Source organism: Poecilia reticulata, linkage group LG21, assembly GCF_000633615.1.
Source record: "Poecilia reticulata strain Guanapo linkage group LG21, Guppy_female_1.0+MT, whole genome shotgun sequence".
In the NCBI taxonomy this organism is placed as follows: domain Eukaryota; kingdom Metazoa; phylum Chordata; class Actinopteri; order Cyprinodontiformes; family Poeciliidae; genus Poecilia; species Poecilia reticulata.
In genome coordinates this window covers 1,953,959-1,966,159 of record NC_024351.1, presented here as the reverse complement: position 1 = coordinate 1,966,159, position 12,201 = coordinate 1,953,959, and the positions used below count along the sequence as shown (strand labels likewise).

The following is a 12,201-nucleotide window of genomic DNA, read 5'->3' as shown; positions in this document are numbered from 1 at the left end:
TCCCTTCTGAAGCTGCTGCCCCCGCGACCCGACCCCGGATAAGCGGAAGAAAATGGATGGATGGATGGATGGATAACAAGGTTAAACAAATGCACCTAAATATCTGCTTGACTCCCAAACCTCAATGTGCTGCAGATTATCAGAGGGAAAGACTGAAGTTTGACTTCTAAAGATAAAAACCAGCATTTTATTTTCACTTCAAAGTCAAGAAAATCTGGTTCAGCTGGGAATGCTTATGCAGGATGTTTTGTTTTGTCAATTATCTGTATCAAATTTTATTGCATTTTTAAACAGAGTTTAAGCAAAGTGCTGCAATTTCCTATAAAAATACTTAAGGTCAGGTGGTTTGTTCCCACTGAGTTTAACAGTAACCCTTTGGATTTGTCTTTTTACTAAAAATGTTTAACCAAACATCCGACAAACAAACTTTTTAATTAACTAAATATGTACCAACTATTGGATTTTGACATTTTAGTCTATAATATTCTCTGCGACTCTGTTTCCTTTAGATGACCAAATAAATAAATATTCCTAAAAACATTCAGCTAATCTGGCTCATTGTAGCTCATTAGTTGCATAACGTCATGCAGAACTCAAACAACCAAAGCGAAGAAGAAAAGTAGACGTTACTTAGTATTTATATTATTATATATATTTGTTACACATTCATTAAGGGACCTATGACTTTTTAAATCCATTTACCTCCTTAAAGAATGCACTAATACTCAGGAGAGAGGTCCAGGGTTTATTTTCTAATGCAGTTCATCTTGATGAAGTCATTTGAATACAGAGAAAGTTTCATTCAAAACAGAATGAACCTCAGATTTTAACTGAATCAGAACCAGATTCTTACGTTTTTCCACTGTTCAGGTCAGATTCGTCAAATAAACGGATTTTCTTCAATCGATCACTCTTATTGGTGTCTTGTTTCCGCGGTCGGAACCTGAAACAGAAGAAAAATCATAATTATTAATTAATTAAAACTATGACTTCACTACATTACTTCATGAATGTGACATAAAAATAGAAAATAATCACCTTGCGTCATCAGAGGGTTCAAATAATAGTCGAAGACGATTGACTGACACCTGACTGAGTTCAGAGCTGTGAAGTGGGAAAATTATGGTTAAATAAAGTGGATAATATGGAAAAGGTAGACATAAACATCTTACCTCTTGGTCTGTCTCTCACGTTTCCCACACAGATCCATAGCAGAGTTTGAACTTTACAGAAACGCAGCAGCAGGATCAGTCCATGTTCACAACTTCCTTAGAGAACCGCCATACAAGACTGACCCAGAACCTGCTGAATCCACCACAAACGTAATATTTTGATCTGTCCAAACCAACTAACTGCTCCACACTTAGATTATGAACCTGTTTCAACACCCAAGAAAAGCTTCTGGAAGCTTCTCTTCCGTAACCTGCACAAGTGAAAATATTCAGACGGTCAAAGGCTTTATTGTTCCAGCGTTTCAAAATAAACTCATAATCCAGTCTGTCTGCTTCTGTCAGAGCATTTCCTGCAGTTTTTACAGATGAGTCAGAGACGACACTAAACGGCTCCTGTTTAAAAGTTCAAAACATGTAAATGATTCCATAATTATTAGGATTTTACATTTTAGAACTCTAATAAATCAGGTCAGATAGTGACGGATATTAAATTACTCTTTTCCAACTTCCAGGTAAAACCACTGAATCAGAGCAAGCAGCTCATTGTCCCTCGTTAGTATAAACCATGGGGGTTTTTATCTCGTTCTCATATCATCAAAGCACAGAAACATAAGAGATGCCGAACCAGTCGGACCTGCGGCTGGGAGCCGGGTGTAATTCTAATACAGGAACAGGAGATGGAGCCTCGTGAGAATCAGGTCACTTCAGCAACAAATGTACTGCAAAGTGTGAGCTTTACAAAAGCTCACACTCCAACTTCTCCACATTTTTTTGCATCACAGCTACAGATTTCAACCTATTTTGGGGAGATTTTACAATGTGATACATTGGTTTTATTTTTTAAAATAAAGCCATAAAAAATATGTGTGTGAAACTATTTGATCCCACTGAGAAAATACTTTTACGGTTTGCTAAACTTACAGCTACATAGAAACTATTTCTAGCTCAGGTAGAACATCTTATTTGTTTTAAAGTCGAGATAAAGATGATGAAAGTCGAGTCAATTAATCATTGTCACGTCACAGAATCACAGCAGAGAAGATCTCACAGAAACTTCGTCTTTATTTTCTGTATTCACAGCAAGCACTGATAAGAGACAGAAGTTTGTTATCCAGAATAAAAAATAATAATAAAAAAAAAACATAGCATTGTCATGGACTTCTTTGTACAGAAGAGGATTAGGGCCCCTGAAAAAAATAAATCTGAGTTTTTTTTCCTCAAAATTCTGAGATTAAAGTCAAATTTTCTTTTTCAGTGGCACTAATCCTCTTCCGTATCTTTGGCAACAGTGGAACAGAGCAGATCTTCTGTCACTGTAGTCCAAAAAGTTGCACAAAAATCAAGTCCGACTTTTTTTCTCCAAACAATCCAAAGAGAGAACCCTGTATAAATAACTAAAAACAGTAGTTAACTTTAATCTGTATCTTCATATTTTTGACAATGTTTTAGAATTATCTAATACCAGTATATAAGTTAATTTTATCATAGTAAAAAAGTTAGGTATTGTTAGCTAACATGCAAATTAAAGCTAGCATGTTGCGGAATGTTAACTAAAATTTAAAATTAGCACTTTAGCTAATAACTGAGCTGTTAGTATGTTAGATTAAATCAGTCTTGCTTGAAATGCTAATGTTATCAGTTTAGCTAAAACATGTAAATGCTAATGTTATCAGTTTAGCTAAAACATGTAAGTTGCTGTTTTCTAGTTGAGAATTTAGCATTTGAAACGTTTTCCCTTTCTTCAAACTGTGCTTTCATATAAATAATGCATTTTAAATAAATAATAATAATTTAACAATTAATTTAGACTTCAAATTGCTGTCATTTCCAAAAGCCTGCAGTTCTCATATGAACAGAGTGACAAGGTGGAACCATAGGACCAGAACCCAAAGCCAGGATAAATGGGTTCTTTGAATATGGTGTTTACAGTGTGAAGGTGGATTAATTTGCCAGAGCAAACTCTATAGTAGGACAGAGATCCAGCCGGATAGTCCAGATAGACTGCTATCCTGTTGGACACTGTGGAGGATGAGGGAGATGAGAAGGAGATGGTTGCAACTGTGTTATTGTGCCAGACTGAATACCCAACGGTATCCGAGCAGCTCAGACTCCAGGACTGATCATTCTCTCCAAACCTGCAGTCAGTTCTGAATCCTCTCCTCTTGATACTCATGTAACTGACAGATATATGAACTCTTCCCTTCCACTCCACCTCCCAGTAAGAGCAACCAGTCAAACCATTTCTGCACAGCAGCTGCCACCAGCCAAATCTGTCTACATGGTCTGGATATGGCTGCTCGTCCTCCAACACTGTCACCTTCCTGAATTCATCAGACAGCTTCAGGTTTCTGTTTGTGGTGTTTGTGTCAAACTCAAGTTCACAGAAGTCTAATGGAGAGAAACAAATTAAGCAATTAACAGATTTAATATCTTAATAAATGGGTTAATTTAATTCAAACTTACATTTCCTTAGACCAGGTTTTAACCACTGCTCTCCACTGTGATCCAACCTGCAGGAAGTCATGTAGAAGAAAATTAACTAGGAAAAGGTCATTAAATAGTCTTGAGATCACAACTGCTTAGCAAGTCTTCCTCCTGGTCCTCATGTCCTCTGCACCTTTGTTGCTAGCATGACTTCAGTCATCTATTGCTATTGTCTGAAAATACCTTAGAGTGCCCAGTCCAGAGTTGTTTTTGCTGGCAGACAACATCTTTTCTTCCCATCCTCCTATGTCATTGTAGCTGAGGTCCAGCTCAGTCATTTGTAAGGGTTTGGAGCTCAGAGCTGAGATCAGTGAATCACAACCTTCCTTTGTAATCATACAACCTGACAACCTGCAATTAAAAACACCACAATCTCAAACAGAAAAAAAGGCATGGGTATGTAGACTTCTACACCAATTTAGATCAAGTGGACCAGCACTGGAAAAGCATACCAGATCTGTCACCTTGCATAATCACTGAGAAAGTTGTGGGGGATCATTTGTCCTTCCAGTTGTGCTTGTGTATCGCGGTGTCCCTCAAGACATTTCAGAGAATAGGGAACCAGCATCTCTGTTATTTGGGGGCTGCTTGTTCCAAAGAGTTTGCTGACATGGTTGGGGACATAATCTGGACACTTCTCTTTGGAGACATTGTGAGGAGACGCTGATCTGGCTTGAGGGCCTATATATTGTCCCAATGGCCTGGGAACTCAGACCTCATTTACCATACTTGAGAGTTACTGGTTCAGGAGTGTCCCTCCAGAACCAGTTACTCTCACCACCCAATCTCATTTCAGTAAAAACAATAAATGCATGAATGGACTGCTTTATTTTATTCAACCATTTAACATTTAAAATTTTTAATGTAAACAGTCATATTTGACATGGATGATTGTTTAATGTTGTGTTTGCAAACAAAAATACTAAATACTTTGGCATATAACTCAAAGCTAACAGTAAATGTGAACTGTAGAGGAGTTTGTAGAGGAGTACTGACCTGAGGCTTTCCAGTTTGCAGTGGGGACTCTGTAGTCCAACAGAGAGCATCTTTACTCCCAAATCCCCCAGGTTATTGTTGCTAAAGTCCAACTCTCTCAAGGAATTGTTTTGTGATTCCAATATCGAGGACAGAACTTCACAGCTTCTCTCAGACAGATTACAACAACTAAGCCTGAGACGAAATAACATTGAGCAGTGAAATAATGTCTAATTTATAATGTGTACTTACAAATCAAAGGCTGCACTTACAGAGCTTTTTTGGAGGCTTTCACCACTGGCAGCAGTCTCAGGAGAGCCTCTTCTGAAGCAGAGTATTTCTTCAGGTCAAACACATCCAAATTTGTTTCCAAAGAAAGTAAGGTGAACGTTAGAGCAGACCACTGGGTAGCAGACAATTTATATGAGGAAAGACTTCCTGATCTCAGGTACTGCTGAATCTCCTCCAATAAAGAACGATCATTCAGTTCATTCAGACAGTGGAACAAATTGATGCTTTTCTCCGGTGACAGATTGCCAGCAATCTCCATTTTAATGTACTGAATTGTTTTGTGATTGCTTTGTGAGCTGTTTACTGATTGTGAGAAGAGATCTTGCAGAAGATTTTCATTGCTTGACAATGAAAGACCGAGAAGGAAGCGGAGGAACAAGTCTAGATGTCCATTCAAACTCTTCAAGGCCTTGTCCACAGCTATTTGGTGGAGCTCTGTTCTAGAAGACTCATTTTGTCTTGGAGCAGATTGCTTTGGTGCATTGGTTGATCCAATTAGCAGGTTGGTTCCAGAGTTGATGAAGGTCAGATGAACATGCAGAGCAGCCAGAAACTCCTGAACACTCAGATGGACAAAGCAGAACACCTTGTCCTGGTACAGCCCTCTCTCCTCTCTAAAGATCTGTGTGAAAACTCCTGAGTAMACTGAGGCTGCTCTGATATCGATGCCACACTCTGTCAGGTCTGATTCATAAAAGATCAGGTTTCCTTTCTGCAGCTGATCAAAAGCCAGTTTTCCCAGAGACTCAATCATTTTTTTGTTTTCTGTGGTCCAGTGTGCATCTGCCTCAGGCTGACTGTCATATTTAACCTTTTTCAATTTTATCTGAACCACAAGAAAATAGATGTACATCTCAGTTAGGGTCTTTGGCATTTCTCCTTTCTCTCTGATCAACATATCCTCCAGGACTGTAGCTATGATCCAGCAGAAGACTGGGATGTGGCACATGATGTAAAGGCTTCTAGATGTCTTGATATGAGAAATTACATTCTTAGCCTGCTTCTCGCTAAATCTCCTTCTGAAGTACTCCTCCTTCTGAGGGTCGGTGAATCCTCGGATCTCTGTCATCAGATCAACGCAGTCAGCTGGGATCTGATTGGCTGCTGCAGGTCGTGTGGTTATCCAGAGGAGAGCGGAGGGAAGCAGCTTCCCCCTGATCAGGTTTGTCAGCAGAACATCTAGAGAAGTGGACTCTGTAACGTCAGTCAGGATTGGACAATTGGTGAAGTCCAGTGGAAATCGACTCTCATCCAGGCCATCAAAGATTAACAGCACTTGGGAATCGTGAAACTTAGAGATTTCTGCTTCTTTGATTTCTGTAAAAAAGTGATGAACAAGTTCCACCAAGCTGAACTTTTTCTCTTTCAGCACATTCAGCTCTCTGAAGGTGAATGGAAATATTAAATGGATGTCCTGGTTGGTTTTGCCCTCAGCCCAGTCCAGAGTGAACTTCTGTGTCAGGAGTGTTTTTCCAATGCCAGCCACTCCCTTTGTCATCACTGTTCCAATCTGTTTAATTCTTCCAGATGGTGTTCTAAAAACATCTTCTTGTCTAATGGTTGTTTCATGTTGTTCTGGTTTTCTGGATGCCATTTCAATCTGTCTGACCTCATGTTCATTATTGACCTCTTCAGTCCCTCCCTCTGTGATGTAGAGCTCTGTGTAGATCTGGTTCAGAAGGGTTGGACTCCCTTTTTTGGCGATCCCCTCAAACACACACTGGAACTTCTCCTTAAGATTTGTTCTATGTTTTTGTTGAAACTCTATGGTAGGGGTCCCTGCATGAACAAAGACAGTTTTATTTCATTTGCTTTATTCTGCTAAAATTTAAAATACATTTTCCTCTTTGTTACAAATACATTCTAGAAGGGTGTTTTTTTTGTATTTAAACTCAGTGATAATTAATGTTTTGTTGGGATAAAATTCTACCTGTGATAAATAATGAACCCATAGGAATACAAATTGAGAAAGGCATTTGAGTCTTCTTTTCTTCTCTTCGCACTCTCCAGAATAATCACTTCTGGCTTCAATAGCAGCATTGCATTATGTGATCTGCAAACTGATTTGATTTTTTTTTTTACTTTTGTACTGGAGATGTGGCATATAACATCACACTTGATATTGTTATTGCGATATTTACATTGTAATTTATTGCCGTCACAAAATTTTATATTGTTGTGCAACCCTACTGTATGCATTCATGTAGAAAAAGCAGCCAGTGAATCTTTGAAGTAGTCCTCTGTGTTGGACTGAAAAAGAGTTGAAATCTGTGATTTGGACCAAGAATCCAGTAGGTAACAGGATCACCAGCTTCTCTTTCATTACTGATGTTCACTTTCATTCTGTGATTTCAGTAGAATGAAAGTGAGATATGTTCCTATTTAAATGAAGAAAGAATATCTTACTGCTCTCCAGACACTCAGCCAGAACGTCATGTTTCATCCTTCTCAAGAAGTGCAGAGTGATGTTCAGAAATGACTCTATGGTTCTTCTCCTCTGCTCCTCATTCTCACCCTCCAGAATCTCTTCATTCTGCATTTGACCCTCTGAGTTTTGAGGATAATCTGGACTCAGGAGCTTTTGGAGCTTCTTCAGCTCAATCTTAACAAAAGTCATAATATTTTCCTCCAGCAGCTGGAGATGAGATTAATAAAATCATGTACATCTTTTCAATGAATCACTTTTAAATACACACATACTTATTTATGTATTCTCACCGTAAATATGGCATCCAGTTCAGTGTGATTCTGAATGGTAGACTGACTCCTGAGATCATTTGAGCTCTCCTGGTAAGAACTACAAAAGCAGTCAGCAGAATTTTTTTGCGTTGTTTAAAATGACTTATGCATAAAAACAGTTTTTACTGTTATTTATTGTATTTTTAAGGAGAAAAAAATAAAGAGCACAATTGAGAATAAGTAGCATGCTGATAAACTTTTGACACAGTGCCCCCTCACCTATGCAATCAGCCAGTACTTCCAGATTCACCTGTTCATGACTTTCTCCCCTGTATGTATTAATTAGTACTGTCAACATTAACATGTTAATGCATGCAATTAATCTAAAACATTTTACATGTTAATATTACATAATGCAAATTAATCTCCTTACCTATGTTGACTTAAGTCTCTCACCAGAAACACAGTGTGTCAGACTGTTGTACTTTAAAATAAACACTTTGATGAATTACTCTATTTATTGCAACAGTGAATTATCCTTTCACTGAAGCAATTTATAATTAGCATTTCCAATTTATTTTTGAAACGCAATTACTGCTTTAACCTTCCTGAATATGAAAACATGGAAAACTGAGATATTTGGTATGAGGCAATAAAATCTTTTCTGTAACATTTTTTGAAAATGTGTTTTAATGTCAAGTTTATATATTTAAGCAGTAGAGTAAGATTAACCCAATTGATTTTTTAAATCAATTGGGTTAATTGATTTAACCCAACTGTCAATTGATTTTTTAAATCAATTGACAGTAATAGTATTACTGTCGCAGGTATATTTGGTGTTTGAGATATTAAAATAGTACTTGCGGATCTCATCTATTCGCTGGTAGGGATCCACTGTAGTCAGTGTTGAACTACAGGATATGTTTTTGTACAAAAGCTTAATATAAGTTAAATAATTACAGAAAGATAGAAGCAGAAGAACTCACTCCTTCTCACAGGAAATATGGCTGGCAAATGCAGTAGGGTTCTCCTTGGAAATACAGCTGGGATCAGAAAAGTTCTGGATTCTGCAACAAAAACAAACATTAAATCATTTACAGCAAACAATCAGGATTTAAATAAAAAGTTTTAAATACATTTTAAAGTCCATTGTGGGATGTGGTTCTACTGTCTTCTTCTCTAGCATTCCTAATATCTATCCATCTCACAGTAGTTTGAGCTTTGATCATAATCAGATTTGGTTTCGTTATGTTGACTTACTTTGCCTCAGACAATGGAGCTTTAAAATGAATAGGTGGCTCTCGAGACTGGAAGGACACACAGCTTGGTTCCAATTCAGAGTCAGGTTCTGATTCATCAGTTTCTCGTCTTTGTGGCTTTGTTCTTCAATACAACAAACAGAAAGCCATAAGGATTTCACCATAATGTGGAGCGGAGGCAGATAAGATCACAAGATCCTCATCTCACCCCGTGGTTTTCATCCGGGTCCCATGTTCTCCACCAGGAGGAATTTTAGTGTGAAGGAACTCTTCCTTTTGGTCTTCACAGTCATTCATATTTCCATATGAATTGGAAATGCACTGAGATTCTAAGTCAACAGGATTTGCGTCACAGGACAAATAGTGTTCTTACTGTCAACCTAGAAATATTAAGCACAGAGACAAAACAAATTACTTTCTGTTTGGCTCAAAGACTTTTTAGAATGGCAACTGTTTTTTTGTGGGGGGATTTGTAGTATTTAATTTTTTGCTTGCAGATATAATTATCTACTCTTCCTTTAATGCCTGAATTTACTTCTCCTTCCTCCTTCACTTATATTTTGTTACTTGAGATTTTTCTGTCGTTTATCGGTGATCTGAACATACCCTGGGATCCAATATGTCATTTTTCTTGAACTCTCCTGAGAACTCAAATTCAAAACTATAAATTTGAAACTTTAATAAATCATCATGAAAAAAATAGCTTGAAGCAAAATATTCAGCTTACAAGATAAATATTTAGCTTGAGGCAAAAATAATTAACAATGCTTTCTAAATATGTATATCAGAGAGAGTTGGAGGTTTCTCACCACCCTGAAATCAACGTCTAATATGACTGCTGGCATAAGAAACACATTTTCACCTACTGGTCTTTTATTATCAATTAAATTGAATTGAATTAACCTTCTTTACTAAATATGAAAAAGCAGTGTAGAAATAATCTAAATATTTCTTATTTATGGCTCTCTAACAATCAAGATTGCATTTGTTGTAAAACATTAAAATCAGCCCACAATAAATCAATATATCTAGGTTATATCTTACATCAGGACTGAAAAGCCAAAATGCTGCTGAAGTACATGTAAAAAAAGAATATGTGAAAAGTATTTTTTAAGCTACTTTTCTCTGCTGAGAAGCTTCATTTCATTTTTCAGTAAGTACTGGCCCATGTACTTCATACCAGTACCTCAGTTGCGATGGTATCGCCTGCAAAATTACCTGACCTGAACCCAGCAGAAATCTATGGGGCAGATGAGACACTAATACTATAGTGCATAGACATACTGTTCATTAGGGAAACATCCAGGATTAAAATTTTCATTTTTTTTTCTATGCAATTCAAATTTGTTGAGAATTACCCGTTTTATTTTATTGTAACAGATGCTACTGTAAAACAATCCTGGTTCATAGTTAAATGATTATCTCAATAATCTGAAAAACAAATGAATAATTGAAATTTATTAGAACAACATCAACACATTTTAGAAGAACGTTTTATGGTAGGTTGAAATGTATTTATTTTTTTATGGTACATAGAAAAATCCCTATAATTTACTTTCAGACCTTATTGAACTATTAGTAACAAAAGCTCAATCTTGCTCATATTTTTCTTGGAGGCTTAAGTAACTTTGATGTTTATTTTGCGATTATTAAGTGCTATGGTAGATTAGCCACCGCTGCTATTAGCTAATCTTACGCAGCAACAGGGCCGGTTCTAAGCATGGATACATGAGGGGGCAGACAGAAATGTGAAGGGGGCATAATTATGTGTACACATTATATTCCATGGTATTTATTAACATTGTTGTGTTTTCCTCATGGGATTGGGGTAAACTGTGCCCAACCCAACAAAAGAAACATGAACTCCAAGATCTTAATCAGAGATACTATTCATCCAAGATTGAACAACCAACAATACAACATTTATCTACTTGGATGGTTATTATGCAGTCATACATCTTAAACTAATCTGAACCTAAAAACAATAACCTAAATTTCAAACAGGATAAACAAACAGTACGACTAAAACAGGAGGTTTTTTTGGTTAGAAACTGAACACCTCAAAAGTTTTTTCTTACCACTCCTACTTTTCTACTATTTCTTTGCATCTTGCATAGCAGAGGACCCTAGCCATGCTCATGTTTGGTAGCTGGCAGGATTGAATTATCTTAAAGATGCACCAAATGCAGGCTTTGGTTAGCTGCCCAGCATAGGCTGAGGTGGCGCACCGTCATCTAAATAAGGGGTTTCCTAATGTTTCTATCCTTTGTGCAGGAATCAGCCACAAAAATGTTTGTAACACCCTTATTATATAAATTATACTACAATTTATATTACATACGGCTTAAATTAAAGCTGAGAAAATTACTGATACCTTAATAAAATACATATTCTACCTCTAAATCTAAGCAGTTTGGTTTCTGTCAGTACTGATTATGAGGACAGAACAAACGTATTTTTTATATTGGACAATTTATTTTATATANGAACTGGAAAAGACCTGGAAGGTGAAGACCACAGTGGTGCCTGTGGTCATCGGGGCCCTCGGGGCAGTCACCCCCAAACTGGAGCAGTGGCTACAACAGATCCCAGGAACAACATCAGACATCTCAGTCCAGAAATGTGCAGTTCTAGGCACAGCCAAGATACTGGAGGAGAACCTCAAGCTCCCAGGCCTCTGGTAGAGGACCCGAGCTCAGAGGATGAAACAGACCACCTGCGGAGGGTGAGAAGGGAATTTTTTTTTTTTTTTTATATAAAATCTTGGCTGTCGTGGATATTGCAAAGTTCTACGAACAAACAAGACATTTAGTCCAGTTTTAGTCGTTTATTGAACAGAAACTATGGCGGCAGCTATGCAGAAAACTAAAAAGGGGACATAAAGTACTTCCAGGATTCAACACCAAAAACACGCAAACAGTTCCCGCACAAATAGAACATTCAGACCGTTAGTTTTATGTTGTTAGGCTGGTTGTTTATTTTGCTGCTACCCTGACTAGCTAAGGTGATCCGTCAGTTAGTGGGAATCGCTTTATTTTAACTGAAACGAAACAAAAACAACAGCACAGCATCTACGTGTTAATGTTGCTAAAGTCAAGCTAAGATAACTGACCTGCTTCCCTCTCCCTCGGTATTATTTTTGTTTGTTTTGTTTTTTTAAACCCTTTACTGACCTGTGAAATGTGATTGCCTTGTTTTCTAGTTGTCGTAGAGTTAGCAAAGCATCGCGTTCCTTTTCCTTTTATATATAAGCGTACACTTAAGATTTAGACAACTTGACAGATGAAACCAATGGAATCTTGATCCCGTGACGTTTACGTTTCAAGGCTACTTACGTTCAG

At 37.3% G+C, this 12,201-nt stretch overlaps 1 protein-coding gene across 1 annotated transcript in view; it reads right to left on the bottom strand.

Annotated features, from left to right (window-relative positions):
- The window catches only part of LOC103457181 (uncharacterized), a 30,992-nt gene extending 18,791 nt beyond the window's left edge, over positions 1 to 12,201 (bottom strand). The window contains exons 1-13 of the mRNA XM_017302103.1: positions 12,034 to 12,201; positions 9,069 to 9,240; positions 8,862 to 8,984; positions 8,588 to 8,668; positions 7,641 to 7,719; positions 7,329 to 7,557; positions 4,904 to 6,701; positions 4,653 to 4,826; positions 3,840 to 4,007; positions 3,636 to 3,682; positions 2,992 to 3,560; positions 1,039 to 1,187; positions 854 to 943 (exon numbers count right to left, since the gene is read on the bottom strand). Of these exons, the coding sequence (XP_017157592.1) occupies positions 854 to 943; positions 1,039 to 1,187; positions 2,992 to 3,560; positions 3,636 to 3,682; positions 3,840 to 4,007; positions 4,653 to 4,826; positions 4,904 to 6,701; positions 7,329 to 7,557; positions 7,641 to 7,719; positions 8,588 to 8,668; positions 8,862 to 8,984; positions 9,069 to 9,157 (3,596 nt within the window). The 5' untranslated portion in view covers positions 9,158 to 9,240; positions 12,034 to 12,201. The remainder of the gene's footprint in view (positions 1 to 853; positions 944 to 1,038; positions 1,188 to 2,991; positions 3,561 to 3,635; positions 3,683 to 3,839; positions 4,008 to 4,652; positions 4,827 to 4,903; positions 6,702 to 7,328; positions 7,558 to 7,640; positions 7,720 to 8,587; positions 8,669 to 8,861; positions 8,985 to 9,068; positions 9,241 to 12,033) is intronic.